The sequence below is a fragment of the Glycine soja genome, chromosome 11, assembly GCF_004193775.1.
Source record: "Glycine soja cultivar W05 chromosome 11, ASM419377v2, whole genome shotgun sequence".
In the NCBI taxonomy this organism is placed as follows: Eukaryota; Viridiplantae; Streptophyta; class Magnoliopsida; order Fabales; family Fabaceae; genus Glycine; species Glycine soja.
Window position 1 is genome coordinate 7462005 of NC_041012.1, and position 17137 is coordinate 7479141.

At 33.1% G+C, this 17137-nt stretch overlaps 2 protein-coding genes and 1 pseudogene across 2 annotated transcripts; 2 read left to right on the forward strand and 1 right to left on the reverse strand.

The window, feature by feature from the left end:
• Positions 1–2116: 2116 nt before the first annotated feature.
• Positions 2117–6319, forward strand: LOC114373156 (rop guanine nucleotide exchange factor 1-like). The gene is made up of 5 exons (XM_028330689.1): positions 2117–2523; positions 2619–2735; positions 3023–3543; positions 3877–4233; positions 4790–6319. The coding sequence occupies exons 1-5, from the start codon at positions 2256–2258 to the stop codon at positions 5225–5227; spliced, it is 1701 nt and encodes a 566-aa protein (XP_028186490.1). The 5' UTR covers positions 2117–2255; the 3' UTR covers positions 5228–6319.
• Positions 6320–11096: 4777 nt separating this feature from the next.
• LOC114376169 lies at positions 11097–15667 on the forward strand. Its single transcript, XM_028334134.1, has 5 exons — positions 11097–11509; positions 13103–13399; positions 13655–13873; positions 14018–14146; positions 15170–15667. The coding sequence occupies exons 1-5, from the start codon at positions 11246–11248 to the stop codon at positions 15389–15391; spliced, it is 1131 nt and encodes a 376-aa protein (XP_028189935.1). The 5' UTR covers positions 11097–11245; the 3' UTR covers positions 15392–15667.
• Positions 15668–15938: 271 nt separating this feature from the next.
• LOC114376909 lies at positions 15939–17002 on the reverse strand (annotated as a pseudogene).
• Positions 17003–17137: the final 135 nt, after the last annotated feature.

A 17137-nucleotide genomic window follows, 5' to 3' on the forward strand; every position in this document is an offset into this window, starting at 1 on the left:
CAAATTGGAAGGATAGAAAGAGATAAAAAAAATACTCTGTATAATTGTGAAAGGCAAGTCCTAAAAACATTGGGTTAAGGGCCCACAAAAGCCCATGGAACCCAAGCAGGAATGTTAGCCCACGTTCTGACCCAAAAAAAGTTATTTAGACAAGTGGGCCAATAATCAGAATCAGATCTGCCCGTGTGTTAGGGTTCGTTTTCTTCTCGAGGAATGCTATTTTTTTTTTTTTTTTAAAATGAGAAATGTTATTTAGTGCGTGTTTGGAACGGACTTTAGAACGTGAATTAGTCTTCCCTCTCCACGTCCAAGAGTTATAATACATGGAAGCTAATATATTATTGGTAAATGCTACTGCATATATATTGTTTCAAGGCAGACGTGATTTTTCACGTTCCCGCATCATTTCCAAACACACGGTTGGTATCGAAGACTTATTTCACACATTATACGAAACCACGTTTTTGCACTTTGTTAAATAAAAGTTAAAGGTTTAATATTTGGTACCTTTATTTTCATAATATTTATGTTTTAGTTTCTATCTTAAAAATTATTCATTTTAATCATTATACATATTCTTTTTAATCCATTGTAATTCTTACCGTCAAAATAATAGCCCTGAGATGCTTTACAATTGAATTTTAATTAGTGTAAACTACGACCTTAAAATGAAGATTATGTAGATAATTATGTAGGTCCAAGTAAGCTTTTAAAACCAGAATTTGCTTTAAGTTGCTAAATAGGGTCTTGAACTCATTAATTAAAGATTCTAATGAAACTAGATTTAATAAAAAAGCTAAACTGAGTGTGGTCCATGGAGTAGTAAAGTTATTGAAAGAAGAAGCTTAAGTGCATTGTTTTGGCTTGTAAAAGGGAATGGCTGTACGCATACGCGTTATCTATAAATTATTAAAGTAATTATTGCTTCGAAAGAGCCATGTCAGATTTTATTGAGCTTATTCTGTCATATTCAATTTATAATAATGTCTAGGCTGTACACCAAAAAATACAAAATAATGTCTAGGCATTTGGGTGTCAAGAGTGCATAAGAATTAATTTCTTAATTTCTTTTGGACTTTAGGACATCTCCACCGTTCATATTTCATTTATTTATTTGATCATTCAACAAGTGATCACATAGAAGAAGTGATGAAGAACTGTATCCGTATATTAAATTGCAATTAGCATAAATCGTGTTTCTAGTTCCTTTTTATGATTGAAGCAAAAGCATCTTTTGTATTTCTGTGTGTTTGTTGGAATGCTGGTGCTTAGTCTTTTCTTGTTAGTAATTCTCAATGCAGATGAACTCAATTATGTTAATCTTATTTGGTTAAATAATTTGAAAGCTCAAATTATTTGAATCTTGTATCAGCACAATTGCAATGATATATGAGTCAACCCTCCCTCTTCAACCGCATTGAAATTTCATTATTTACAAGCTTATTTACCCATTATATCATATGATTATACGTGAATATGATAAAACATGATTTGTCAGTTTCTCCATTTCAGAATATCTACCCTTGACTCTATTGATGGAGGACCTCTGGTGAACGAAGAGATCTCAATGATGATCATCAAATCAGGACCTCCAAAAAATTATCACATTAAGAACTAAGACCTAAAATTGACTAAGTATAGACACTTTCTTTGCAAAAAATTACAGGGACTAGGACCAAAACATAAAAACTAGGGGTACAACACTTATACACATATAGAAACAGGTTACACTAGTGTGGTGGTGGACTGAAAAAATCAACGGGTAGCATTACCAATTGGATGAAAAAGCAAGCCCCTCTGATTTGCAAACGATTTTGGTGACGCAAAAGATTTCTGGGTCGAGGAGGCGAGGCGTGCTTGGTTTTCCTGTTCTGTACTAAACACATTAGCGCATTGTAGAAAAATGGCTATGCAATGCATGCGTAATAAAAGGCTAGCTAACGTGATAGAAATCGCAAATCACAATGTCACTATTGTCTGCGCCATGCCATTTTTATAACAAAGGGCCCCACATATCCACTGATCCAATGGTTGTTGAAGATGAGATATTCCCCAACCAGCGCATGCCACGTCATGAGCTGGACCCTAGGGTCACGGAAAGACACTCTCTGCAAACGGCGTTTCGTTTCTTGCTTTTGCCCCCATCTCATCTCAGACAACGTTACCAATTAACCCTCGCTGCTTCTTCTCTTTTTACTGTTGCAGTAACGGCATTGTGTGATATCAATCAATGTTGTGAGATCTGTGTGGGAACAATGGGGAGCGTTTCGTCCGAAGATGCTTCAGACCACATGAGCAACCGTTGTGGGAGTTATAGTCTCAGTGCTGATGTCAGCGAGTCGGAGAGCTGCAGCAGCTTCTCCGCCCGCCGCTTCGACGCCGAGGGAGCTTCCAGTTCAGCCAACCTCTCACCGCGCCCCGTCGCTGCTCACTTTAACTTCCCGCCGGCGCAGGTCTTGCTTCCCGTCATTGGCGGCAAAGACGTCTTCGTTTGGGATCACAAGCGTGATCTCGATTTGTCTGGTACTCTTTCTCTCGCCTTCCGTTTTGCTGATATCTTTTAACTGAGAATGTTATGTTGAATTTGAAGAGCAATTACATTTTTTCTTTTTTTGCAGAAGTGGAAATGATGAAGGAGAGGTTCGCTAAGCTGCTTCTGGGAGAGGATATGTCTGGTGGTGGAAAAGGGGTGTGTACTGCACTTGCAATCTCCAATGCAATAACCAATCTCTCTGGTTAGTGACTCTCTCATGTGCTAATTAACTAATTAATTTGCCCAATGTCGTTGATAAAATTTGACTACCAGCACTTGTAAAAGAAGAAAAATAACATGTTAAAATGATTTGAGAATTTAGATGAAATAGTTTCTATAAAAGTAAGTGTATAAGTTGATTTTGGTTTACCAAAGAAAGAAACTTGATTTTTTTTGTCCTCCTATCAGTACTTACGGAGAAGTTTATGTAAATAGAGCTTAAAAGTGATTACTCAAGGTGTGAAATATGACTTTGGATTGTGATTGCAGCAACTGTGTTTGGCGAACTGTGGAGGTTAGAGCCGCTGGCGCCACAGAAGAAAGCTATGTGGCGTAGAGAAATGGAGTGGCTGTTATGTGTGAGTGATTCCATTGTGGAGTTAGTGCCATCTGTGCAGCAGTTTCCTGGGGGTGGAACCTATGAGGTGATGGCGACGCGGCCTCGCTCAGATTTGTATATCAATCTTCCGGCTCTGAAGAAGCTTGATGGGATGCTGCTTAGTATGCTTGATGGGTTTCATGACACACAGTTTTGGTATGTTGACCGGGGAATTATATTGGGCGATTCCAAGGATTGTGATGCCTATGGTAGACCTTCGGTTAGGCAAGAGGAGAAATGGTGGCTTCCCTCTCCCAAGCTTCCCCCAAATGGCTTGTCCGAGGAAAGCAGGAAAAGGTTGCAGCAGTGTAGGGATTGCACAAATCAGATTCTAAAAGCTGCTGTGGCAATTAATACTTCTGTTCTTGCTGAAATGGAAATTCCGGGTGCCTACATTGAGTCCTTGCCCAAGGTAAGTAATGATGCTTTGCGCTGCAAAAAAGGAAATAAAAAAAGCTCCTGGCCATAATTTTTGTTTAGTTATAATGTGAGTATAATGCTACAAATGGTCAGAAAGACATCAATTATAAATTATGATCATGCATTTATGAGTGGCCCAATACTTCTAATTTTGTCAAATCAAATGTCTAGTTTGAGTACTCAAATCATGGTTCAAGTAAAATATTGGCAGGAATTCAGTAATGTCTTGATAGGTAGTTGGAATGATTGATTCTTGAAAATAGGCTAGAAGTTGCTGAAGACTGAATGAAATGGCTTTGTGTTCTTTTGGACAACTGAAATGCAGAATGGAAAGGCTTGTCTAGGGGATATAATCTATCGATACATAACGGCAGACCAGTTCTCGCCTGAATGTCTCCTTGATTGCCTGGATCTTTCGTCAGAGCACCACACTCTGGATATAGCTAATAGAATTGAGGCTGCTATACATGTATGGAGGCTGAAGGACCATAAGAAACATCTAAGTTCAGCAAAATCCAGACGGCCTTGGGGTGGAAAGGTGAAGGGACTTGTTGCTGACAGTGAGAAGAACAAGAACAACTTTCTTGCCCAACGGGCAGAGACACTTCTAGAAAGCTTAAAACACCGATTTCCAGGGCTCCCTCAGACTGCACTAGATATGGCCAAAATTCAATATAATAAGGTATGCTACTTTCCCCCCTAATCCTTAGTTTGGATTGAACTCATAATTTGTTCAGTTCATGTACAAGATGTGGCCACTGCTTGGAATATATGTTGACTAGCTAAGCGTTTGTGTCAAGGCATTGGCTATGTGGAATAATTTATGTGCATATGATTGGAGAAATTCTATTGTTAGTGGCAGTTAGTTCAAACTTTTGAGCAACCATTCCAAGGTAGAATCCTGACAATGGTTTAAACAACTATTGGCATTTCTTTGCATAAGTAATTAGTAAGAGAATATGAAGGATTTTCTGAGGTTAAATGCTTATAATTTCCACGCAGAATACATAGTAGTGTTTTCTTGATTTCGTTGTCCACATTGATGATTGATTATAGCATTTTACAGTGTACGATTTCTGTCAATATTTAATTGAAACCATGAGTACAAGTGACCATTTTTACCTATTCTGGTGTTATAAATGGTTTGTGATTAGTGTACAATTACTAAGAGGATTGTGGTTGGGAGAAGATGGCTGGGAATAGAAAATAAGCTTCTGTGGAATTTCTTTTCGTTGCAGGATGTCGGACAGTCTATTCTTGAAAGTTATTCAAGAGTGATGGAGAGCTTGGCCTTTAACATAATGGCCAGGATTGATGATGTCCTATATGTAGACGATAGTATAAAGCGATGCGCAGCTGCAGATTCTCTCTCATTGTTCAGCAGGGGAGGTTTTGGTGGCATGCCCATCCAGAAGCGATTCTCTCCTAGTCCCTTCTCAATTCAACACACCCCATATGCCTCCCCATTTGCAACGCCAACATTCTGTTCCTCCACTCCTGTTACTGGGAGCCCTTGCAGTCCTGCAAGGATACATGATGTGAAAAGGAATGCTCCAAAGGAGGGTGCAGACTCGAAGACAGATAAGTTGGCCACATCTGAGTTTGAGAGGGTTTGGTCATACGCGGGAAACCTCAGTGCAAGAAGAGTGTCTGGCGATGCCCCAGAAAGAGACTGAGTTCTACAATGAGTATGACTTGCATCCATAGATGCTCATCAATCATCTTGTCTTTTTAATGTGGATCTAGCTGAAGCCATTGTTCCTGCTCCCTGTATATGAGGGTTTAATTTTTGTATATTCTTAGGCAGTATGAGTAGGATTATGTTGAAAGATCATGCGAATGGATCATTAGTTAAAAATGTTTCCCCCCAAGTATAAATTTCTAGAGGTAGGCCATGATATTGTCTTTTCTACAAATGCCAAATTTTCTGAGTTCTGGACGACATAACCCATTCGAGATTCAGCATTGTAAATGTGTTGATTGACCCTGCTCTCCTCACTGCCATAACATTAAATGAAGTTTAGTCATGCCGAAACAGAAATGCGGACGAATCCCAAGTCTTAAAATAGCTACTAATAAGTAATAACCAATGTGTATCCAGTAATATCAATAGTGTGCATGTGAAGAAAACAAGTTGACAAGTTGCTTACATCAGCTGTGTTCGTCATGTTTATTCTTTGTCCAAGTAATCAGCTTAACAAGTATGGTAATCCAGCGTTTGACCACTACGAAGCAAGCTACAATAGTAGAAGACTAGAGCATGAACAATGACATATAGATTGACATCTCAAGTGTTGTAATTAATTACCACACTTATTTTGTCTTACAAAATTCCGTGATTAGTTTCATGTTGGAAACCAAAATTTAAAGTTAGTCAAACTCGATATTATCTTTGACTAGAGTCTAAAATAGACATAAGTGCATGTTTGGAACTTGGAACATACTTATTGTTGCTTCTCACATACGTGGATCGTTCGGGATGAATTTAACATGCAAACAAACATGCTCATCATTGTGTATATTTGGATTCCCGTCAATGAATTCTGTTCATATAAAATTCAAGTCAAAATAACAAAAAAAGAAGAGTGAAACCAAATAGGCAGATAGTTGGACGTTCTTGTCTACTGATTAGCAACGAGTAAAGTGCAGCATCCAACATTTATGGTGCTCTTTCCTTATTCTGATATGGATTGCAACTTCCTTAATTCCTGCAATGGATGTTACATTTGGTGGTAAAAATAAAATGATTGTTTCTTCTTGTCGCTCAATCTTACCACTTTATTATTGAATTTCAGAGATTTCTTGCCGTGATGAAAATGTAACAACTTCTGTTACTTTTGCAGTTGTCTTTGTTTATTTCTGTTGCCCATTTCATTTAATTTTTAAGAGATTTCTTGCATATATTTTATTTTGAATTTCTTAAATTAACTTGAATGGAAAATTTGCTACAAATCTATTTATTTATTTTATTTGTTTACGCATATATCAAAATAGTCAGTTATAACATAAAGAAATCTAACCATAATTATACTCGAACATTACAGCCTTATATTTTAATAATTACACACTCCAGAAAGAAATTCTAAATAAAGTACTCAAATAACATTTTAATTTTTAGTTGTTATTACATAAATAAAAATAGACTTTGTTTTTTAAATTTTTAGTTACATCAAGGTCACGTTTTTCTTATAGATGTTATTCAAATAAAAATCAATCACGTTACTTTAAATTCAATTCTTTTGAGATTTACTTTCGAATTCATTTTAAATTACTTTAGTTACTTTAAAGTAATTTAAATTCATTTTTATTCAAACTCAGTTCTACAAAATTACTTCATCTAAACTTTATTCTATAGATGGCCATCCAAACACATCAATATTATTGGACCCGTGAGTGAGCAAAGTCCTACAAATTACAAACTACCATATTTGGACGTCAATTATTGCTTGTATCATAAGCAATCAAATCAATTTCTATGACACTTTGAGTAGCTCTCTGAACGCACGTCCTCTAATTCTAGGCTTGTCCGGTGTATGAGAAGTAATAATGAATATCTCTATTCGGTGCTTCCTTTCAAACCTTAGCTATCTAGGACCACTTTTGGTTTGTGAAAAAAAAAACAGTCGAATGCAATTGATTAACCTTTTTACCATATAGGAAGCACCTAAGAAATAAACACCATCAGAATCTAGATAATTAGCTATATATATCTTTGTAATAGCGGTCTAGCACGCTACGTTGCTAGTCATAGTTTTAGTGCTTCCTTCGACTAGCCTTACCGTCCAAGTAATAATACAATAAAAGCATTGCATAACGTGGCTTCCATTTTATGTACTAGAGTATTTTTTTTATGAATCTATCTTATCCTTATTCAGCCACATATCTTTCTTATACACATATATTTTAAGAACTCAGTTTTAACTCTCACAAAATCGTATCATACTTCCTCTAATTTAATCAGTTACAATATTGTATGTCTTTTTCGTATTGTGACATGTGTTATAACTTATAAGCTTCTAAATTAAATAAAATAAACTCAGTATTAATTTATCTATTAATTAATTTTTCAATAAGCATTAAATTTAATAAGATATCTGTAAAATGAAATTAAGCTATTTTTATTAAATGGAATATGTTTTCATATTTTAAAGTTTTGAATATGCATATGTTTATATTTATTATCTTTAAAATAATTATTTAAAAAATAAGTTACTTCCTCCTTTTCATTTTTTTATATTTAAATTTATTTCACATAAATTAAAAATATTTAATGAAACTAAAAATTGATATATTTGAACTAAAAGATCTTTATTTAATATACTGATCTATAACACTTACACCACTAAATAAGAGTATATTTAAGAGAAAAAATATTAATTAAATTTTAAAATTCTAAAATATCTATTATTTTTTGAAAAAAATAAAAAGCTAAGACATAAAAAACAGAGTTAGAAAATTTTTATTTCCCCCCAAATTATCTTCGTAAATGCCGCCATGGCATTCTTTTCTGTTTGTATTTCTTTGCTAGCGTGGGCCAAGCCCATTTTTCATTGGTTTGGGTTAAGTTGTTACAATCTGGGGCTAAACTTGAATTCATTTGAATGTTTTATATTCTCATTTATTTGAAAAGTTGTACATACTTGAGCATCACTGTTTGACTCTTTTCCCCCCTCTCTTATGCAAGAATTACTAAATTAGTTAAAATAATAATAAAATAAAACATAAGTAAAAATACAAAATAAATTAAAATATTTTAAATTTGTGCACAGGTCCTTAAATTGATTCACTGATTAGTACTAATAACCAAAATAAAAGTAAAATTACAATTAAATTTTCATTAATCTTCACAGTATAATTACAATTAAATTACAAGTCTTTTTTAAACTAATTTTTTTATTATATTAGGGTGAGATAAATATTTTAAAATTTGTTAATAATATGCTTAGTTAATTAGGGGTAATCGTTTTCAATAGACATCATAGAGTGATAGTATTTTTAATTGACTCTTGAAACCAAATTTAGTTTTGAACAAAATTAAAATGAGGCTTTTAACGTTTTCTCAACAAATATGGTTGACAACTCTACTCTTTTTTTTTTTTTTGGTGAATTACAACTCTAATTCTTCAAAACTTGTTGTTTTAAGATTTCGATATTGCGTCATGACTCTGGTGGCAACAAATAACAATTCTGCTTGAAGCCATTTTAGAGTTGAGTATACTATAATTAAATAAGAAAATATATAACTTTTAATTTATTTATCTTTCTCTTATTTGTTTAATTGTTGCACATAATTTTGCTTTATTTATATATCAGATGCTATGTAACTCTCTAAATATGTTTTGTTTTTAAAACCAACCTCAACGAAAATTTATAATATTATATACATATAGACTACCAACATAATAAATCTGAGAATGAAATTGAAATCCCACATAGTATAAGTAGAAGATTTGATCAGATATTTTACATATTTTTTTAACCTTAGAGTAGAAGAGATTCAATTATATTATATATATGCGTTGTTTATTTTGCATCTTGAGTATTTTAAAATGTGTGAAGTCTTCTAATTTGTATCACTTATAAAATAAAAAGTCGAGAAAACCAAATATATAGACAGTAACATTTTGCAAACCAATCATATTGAAAAAGTTACAGAGAGTTAAGATTGATTTGGGTTGAAGAAACAAAAGAATGACCTAGAGTGGAAGCTAGGGAATGTTGAGGAAGGCAAGGCAACAATCCATAAATACATTTCTACTAAACTAACCCAATCAATCAGATGAAAGTGGAGCAGATAAAATGAAATTTGGAGTCTAGTGGTCTGTTGGCACTTGACGGAGAGGCCAACCGCCCCACGTGTCCCAGCCACAATTTCATTCACTAACCATTATTTTCCTTTTTTCATACTCTAAACTAAAGTCTAACCATTCTTTTTTCCTATCAACTTGTTTGTTTGTTTCTTGTCATCATAATCAACAAGTAACACAAATTGGTAGTGGTCCTAGAGCCTAATGGAGCAAGTCCAGGGACTTTCATATTCATTAAAAATATCATTTTTAAAATGTTCACAATCATTTTGCAAAATTAATCTCATTTTGATATAAGTACACTTGAAATTGTATTTATTTATTACATAAAATTCTCTTAAAATCAATTTTAATTTGAAATTATCACTACGTGTATGTGGAGATTTTTTTAAAAAAGTTACATTCCAATTATTTTTAGAATACTTATTTTGTTTATGGATAAAAATATAAACATTACCAGTATTATTTTTTAGATTAACACTTTTAACTAAAAATAGTATATCATATCCATCTCAATATAAAATTTATGACTGGAATTAATTCTAGTACATATTATAAATACATTAATAATGGCTTACCATTGTTTTAACCGAAATTAACTGCATTTAATTTTTAAAAAATTCATTAGGTCAAAAATCAATTTATTCAATTATTCACATCATATAATGTTTTATTAAGATTAATTTAAAAAAAAAACAAAATTGCAAATTTAAAAGGAAGTAGAACACAAAAACTGAAGAAAAGAGTTACTTACTACTCGCCGACCAATCATGACCATGTGTGTATTCATTCATTTTGAGAAACGTGTGGGTTTCTACTTTCTCGGTTCACACTTCACAGAATCACATTTCACATTCACACCACAGAAAGATTTCCATGATCTCTATATATCGTTTCTCTCGATGGGCCAATATAATACAGTACACGTGTAGTTTGTAAATCATCTTGGTTTTCATTGCGTTGCTGTAAAGAATTTTCACCTTTGTACAATTAAAATAAATTAATTTTACCACGCCTTTATAAGATTCTCTATTTAAATAAAATTATAAGAAGGTCAAAATATTACTCGATAACATAAATAAAGTTATCTAAAAATTGTAAGACTAAAACCTTAACAATACTAACTCCTCAGTATTTATATTACTATTCAATATTTTTAATATTATTTATTTGTTTACGAGACTATTGTTCAACTAACAAACGTTTAGATTTTTTAACTTTTAATCGGATGCTGATATTCAACATTTAATTATCTAGTAAGTTAAAAAAAATCTCTTTCTAAAAAACTATATAAATTTAAAACTTTTACTTGTGTTTTTTTAGTTTCATATTATTATTCTTTAGTGAATTTGATCTTTTCATTTTTCAAAAATTCTATACCATTATTTTCTTTCATTATATAATTTTAGTTTATCTGTTAATTTAATGTTTAGTATTTAATTATAAATGTTTATGTGTTGATAAAATACTGACAGGATAGTTATAAGAATATAACTTTAGGATTTTTATTAAATTAAATGATTGAGATTAACATATTAAAATTTAAGATTAAATTGTTAGGATACTATTTAAGTTTGATGTGGGAATCGAAATATAGTTATGGAGTAATCAGAAGTCAATTTAGAGTTGATGTGATAAAATAATATAAAATGTGAAAATAAGATCAAATTGCAATTAATTAAATAAAATAAAATAATTTTGGGGAGCAATAGTTACTAATAAATAAAGGCACATGATGAGTAATGGAGAAGGAGAAACTAGATGGTTGATAAGTACTACTATAATAGTATAACTAAGGAAGGAGTAAGGGTGATGGTGGTTCTGATCTGACTTTTGGCGGTGTGGGAGTCACGAGAGCAGCAAGGGGAAGTCACAAGAGTCACAAGAATGGAGAGAGGTTCGGGCAAGCTGAGCAGGAAGAAAAGTGGTGGTGGAAACGGACAGGTTCTAGACGGTTCTAATATTATGGAGTTGGTTGGAAACCAGCAAGTTTTCACCACCTTCGTGGACCATAAGTTTCACGAGTTAGACACAGACAAAGATGGCAAACTCTCTGTCAAAGAGCTCCAGCCTGCTGTTGCTGACATAGGAGCTGCTCTTGGTTTGCCTGCTCACGGCACTAATCCTGATTCTGATCACATCTATTCCGAGGTTTCTCTTTTTCTTTCTACTCACTCATCTTCTCTTGCTTAAACTAACTACTAACTCTTCTATCTAGTTTGCACTTTGCACAGCTCTTATGTTCTTTGTTGTGTTCATTATACACACACACACACACACAAAACTTTTAACTTTTCTCTTCCTTAATTTGCTGCTTATGCAACTATATATCTATTATAACTGCCTTGGAATTTTGACAATGCTATGACTATGGTGGGTTCAACATCAAAGTTATGTGATTTACTTTGATTGATTTCCTAGGATTCTGCTACATTTGGCAAAGAAAGATTTTTTTTTCTTTCTTTGCACAAACCTTGTAATTTTTCTACCTGAGTTTTGAGTTTTCACCACACAGTTACTAGAGAAAAAATTTACTAATTTCAGCTAAAATAAGAACTAAGATTAAGTAGATATCCTTCTCACTGCTCAGAGAAAGACCGGAAGACAAATCTGTTGCCATGTATTTGATAAGGAAATAATGTGGCGTATATGCTTGAAACTTTTTTCTGTGGCTTTAGTTTTGGTTGTATTGGGAATTTTCTATGTGTGTGATAAATTATTATCGTGTCCAAGGGGGGAATATATAATTGACTTATATATCATCTTTGTGATATCATTATATCTTCATCTGATTTGTTTCGGTTTCAATGTCTGTTGTTTTTTCTTTATTAAAATATTGTTCGTTTGTGGTTTAAGACTTTAAACTTTGTTCTATCCAATGTCTTTGGCTCATTTGCAACATTTTTATGCGCTTTTAATGCTTCAGATGTTGATGGAGAGGCAGACCTAAATTGATTTTTCCAATAAGGTTTTGTATAATCATTTATTTTATTTTGGAATTTATATCCTTTTCGGGCAATTATGGAGCAAGTTTAATTTTGTCAAGATTTTGACTTGTAGTTGGTCCCAGATGCATCCTAATCTGTTCATGATATTTTGGACTTATCCTTCAATATGATAAAATGGTCGGTCCTGTGGGACTTGGCTTTTGATTGCAAACTTGCAATTGATTTCTCTGCGCTACTTAACTTTTTGTGGTCATTTTCTTATCTCCTTCTTAGGAGGAATCTAGCGAGGAATGTGGTAGAAACTACAGATATAAGCTAGAATTTTGACCTCTGAGGTGTTTTAATAATATCTATTTAAACTTAAAATATACTTGAATTTAAACCTAAGAATAAGTTGAGTTAGACTTTAGAGTGCAAAAAGTCAAACCGCTATTATTATAGTCAATGATAAATTACAAGGCCTTGGCTGCTAGCTGCATTCAGAACACAAGGCAATGTTCATGTGGGGACAGGGCAAAAGGTTTTCCTTTTCCTTAGCGGCATACTTTAGTTAAAACCTTTCTCACCTAACTACTAAAGTTGGGCAAGCAATAAATTTATAAAGTCACAAGTAGCAATTAGTTCTAAAATAACGTGACATAATGAGGATTAAATGTATTACTAATCTCTTTATTATTTTTTTCATTTCGTCCACAAGATTAATTATATTTGTGTGAGCAAGACTTTGATTGGCCAATATGTTTTGAGCCAATTGGGAAGCAAGAATTGACATGTGGAATGACTTATTATTCCATAGGTGTTGAATGAATTCACACATGGGAAGCAGGAAAACGTGAGCAAGAGTGAGTTCAAAGAGGTTCTCTCAGACATTCTTTTGGGTATGGCTGCTGGACTGAAGCGTGATCCAATTGTGATACTTCGCATTGATGGAGAAGATCTTTTGGAGTTTGTTAATGGTTCAGGTTATGAAGCTGAAATGAATTCCATATTCTCTCAGATTGAGTCCCCTAACAGATCACTTCATGATCATATAATTGAAGCTCTTGGCAAGCTCACTGTTGAACAAGGAATTCCTCCTACATCAGATTCTTGGGTAGCCAAATTATACATACATACATATATATATATATATATATATATATATATATATATATATATATATATATATATCGTTGACTTTCTTTACACATGTACTCATGTTATCAAAAAAAGACATGAAAAATTAAAACAAATTTTCATTTGTTGCGAAGAAGCTTTATTTTATACTTTAATAACCAAGAAACATATATAAAAATCTCAAACTTGTTGTTCCTTCCTCGCTTGGCTTATCTTTATGTTTTTTGTTTAGGTTTTGAGCAACATTATGGAACCCGCACTGCTATCTCAAGCTGGCTCTGATTTGGATAAGTCCGTTTCTCAAGAGACATTTTTGGAGGAATTTAAGATAGTGGCAATGAGTGTGGCTAATCGTCTTAAGGAGCAACCTGTCATAGTTGCTCACAGTGAGAACACCTTTGATGGAAGTGGTGTTAAGAGACTATTATCCAACAAGTTTGAATTGGACAAGGTCTATATTTTTGTTTATATTATATATATATATATATATATATATATATATATTTTGCTTGAAATACATATATATCTTTTCTAGTTCTCTCAACTTTTCATGAACTTCCTTATATGGAATTCACCAAAATATCGTGGGATGCAGATTTTGAACTCAGCCATGGAGACTATGCCAAAAGATCGAAATGGAAAGCTTTCAAAGGAGTATCTAAGGGTGGCACTGGACACGGTGGCTCCATCTGCTGGTTTACCTCCTGTTGGTGCAATTGAAGAGGTATATATGTTGTTAATACATACACTGCCAATTCATCTTCAGTTTCTTTCATTATTTTGGATTTATCTACTCTTTTGTTGCTTTAACTCTCTACTCTATTGAAGTTGCTAGATAGCATTCAAGGTGAAGTACTAATCCATGCTGAAAATATATTGTGGATCAGTTTTAACTTTTAGTTGTCACATTCTCTCTTGAAATGCTATATAATTAGTCCGGGAGTAATTTGATTTTATGATAAGTCCCTACGTGGCATATGATTTATTATAACATACAGTTAATGCTTCTTAATCCTGAGTCATTAATTAGGAAGTACAAATAAGACAAGCAACATGGAAAATTTATTTAGTGGCTTAAATCACATGTTCGTCCGTACAATTTAACTTTTCTTTTTTTGTTTTCGTTTTTGTATTTTTTTTTCTTTTAGTCTTATCCTTACAAGATGGATTTGTTTTATTTTTTGTTTTTACATTGTTTTAGATAATCATTTAAACAGTAAAAAAAGTATTTTGAATAGTAAAAAAACAAAGTACTTTAAAGATAAAAAATAAAAAAATTACATACTGTAATGATTAAAATGAAATTTTTTCTACAGAAACAAAACAAAATACTAAATTATAAAAATAAAAAATATATTTAAGTCTTATTTAACTGATCTTGGACCACCTGACTATAGTCTTAACCTATTTTTATATGATATGTATTTAAATTTTTCATTTTTTTAATAAGAATTATATAGTTCAAGACCCCAAATACTATCTCAGCAAAATGTATATGGCAAATTTTAAAAATTATAAGTTCAATTATACCATTAATAAAACCAGTACTAGTATAAAACACTTCCTTTAAATCAAAAGAGTGTGTTTATATTCAAAGGTTAGGACGAGTCAGTGTAGACAAAATAAAATGTTACTATCATTTGTGTGTATACAAGTTTATAGAATGCAGTGTAACAAATTCTTTTGAAGTGTGGGTGTGCTTTCTTGGCCATTTATTGAACATTCACGCATGTGCTTGATTTTACAGATGGACAAGGTTATTGGTGAAGTCTTTAAGATGGTGAATGCAGATGATGCGAAGGTGGTGAAAGAAGACGAATTCAAGAAACTATTAACTGAAATACTGGGGAACATAATGTTGCAGTTGGAGGGAAATCCCATATCAGTTTCTTCAAATTCGGTAGTACACGAGCCACTAGACTCTTCTTCTACACTTCTGCAGCCATCCCCTAGTGAAACAGCAGCATAGCTGTGTTGTTTAAGTATATGATGGGTAAAAGAACCGAGCAATATAATAAAATTTTTATTCTATGTAAATTATTACTGGCATAATTTGTGTTTTGAGCTGTCAAATTTAAATGGTGTTGTACTTGAGTCATCGTTCAGGCTGTTTGATCGTAACCTAAAAAGAGTAAGATTAATTATTTTACTATAATGCATACATTATCAAACCATTATGGATATTTTCAGATGTGATGTGATTATATCCTAGCTGCTCTATATAATATGAAGTAATATTGATTTATATCCCATGTGATAATTTCTTCTAGTAGCAAATAGCAATGAATGTGAAAATGGGATTGTTAAACCCCTCAATCAAATTTTATACTATTTACATATTAATAAATGCACGCAATCAGTCGAGTGACCGCGAACATATAAATATCACATTAACTGTTTTAAAAAAATAAAATCAAACAAACGCTTCTAAAGTGACTTAAACCCACATTTATTTGTTAACTAAATATAATGGCATCAAAATCACGAAGTTGTCTATTTCTTTTCAGACTTGAGAGTCAAGGAAGATCATTGATAACAACATTGTTAGAGATAGTCCCACAAGAACCCAGAGCCAATTTTAAGACATCATATTCTCCATCTACCCCATCCAAATCCTTCTTTGGTAGATTAATGGAGACACTATAATAGATTATGCAGGCCAAGAAAGGTCCAAGCCAGAAAACCCAATGCCCATTCCATAGTGGGCCTCCAAGAAGCAACGCTGGGCCTAGGCATCTTGCCGGGCTAAGCCCAGCACCTGCATAGCCAGGCCTCCCAGTTACAGTTATGGACACAAACACTGCCAGTGCCAAGGATGCTGCTACCACCAAACAAACCATTGGCAAGCCCAATTCCTTGCACCTTTTCTTATCAAAAGCCAACGTTAGACCCAAAAAGAGTACTAAGAATGTGCAAGAGAATTCCAACAACAAAGCATCTTGTGGCTTTATGCCAGGAATTTTTCCTTTGAGATCACCAAGGGCACAACCTCCCAAAGAATATGTGTCTGCTAATTTTGGCTCCATCACACTCTTGAGCACAAAGAAACCAATTATTGAGCCAATGCATTGTGCTGACACGTAAAGGAGAGCACGAGAAAGGGTCACAACACCCTTTAAAGCCGCAATGAATGTGAAAATAGGGTTCATATGACCCCCGGATAGAGGAACTATCACAATTAGAAACAAGAATACTATGATGAAGACTGCAAAAGGGAATAAGAAGCTTGGGATTGACATTGTGTGACTCCAAACATGCATATTGCAACTCGTTAGGGTGAGCATTAGTGCAGCAGTTGCAATTAACTCTACCATAGCTGTTTTCCACGTCTGAAACAAGGAATTAAAGAAAAACTGCTATTATTTCTTGAGAAAATAAATTATAAGTACCGAGAAGATAAAATAATTTTGTACCATCATCTAATCATAATTCACCATTTACAATAAATTTATTGAATTTAATTATAATCACTTTAAAAGTAGATAGCCATGATTTATGATTAACTCTTGTTTCTTAGTCAAGCCCTTGTTATTACTAATGAAAAATTGAAGAACTCTTCTGTGCAAAGTGCGATGTCCATGCTTGATACGAAATTCAAATTAAGTCAAACTGACCCATTTCACAACTCTAAAAATAATTTACTCATTTGATAAAATAATTTATTAAATATATATAGAATAATATAAAAATATATACTTTTATACACACATATAGT

Excerpts from the sequence above, each read along its gene's own strand:
- LOC114376169 (XM_028334134.1), top strand. The coding sequence starts at position 11,246 with ATGGAGAGAGGTTCGGGCAAGCTGAGCAGGAAGAAAAGTGGTGGTGGA. Across the intron at positions 13,400-13,654 it reads CTCCTACATCAGATTCTTGG|GTTTTGAGCAACATTATGGA; the intron begins GTAGCCAAATTA and ends TTTTTTGTTTAG. Across the intron at positions 13,874-14,017 it reads ACAAGTTTGAATTGGACAAG|ATTTTGAACTCAGCCATGGA; the intron begins GTCTATATTTTT and ends CGTGGGATGCAG.
- LOC114373156 (XM_028330689.1), top strand. The coding sequence starts at position 2,256 with ATGGGGAGCGTTTCGTCCGAAGATGCTTCAGACCACATGAGCAACCGT. Across the intron at positions 2,736-3,022 it reads TGCAATAACCAATCTCTCTG|CAACTGTGTTTGGCGAACTG; the intron begins GTTAGTGACTCT and ends TTGTGATTGCAG. Across the intron at positions 3,544-3,876 it reads ACATTGAGTCCTTGCCCAAG|AATGGAAAGGCTTGTCTAGG; the intron begins GTAAGTAATGAT and ends ACTGAAATGCAG.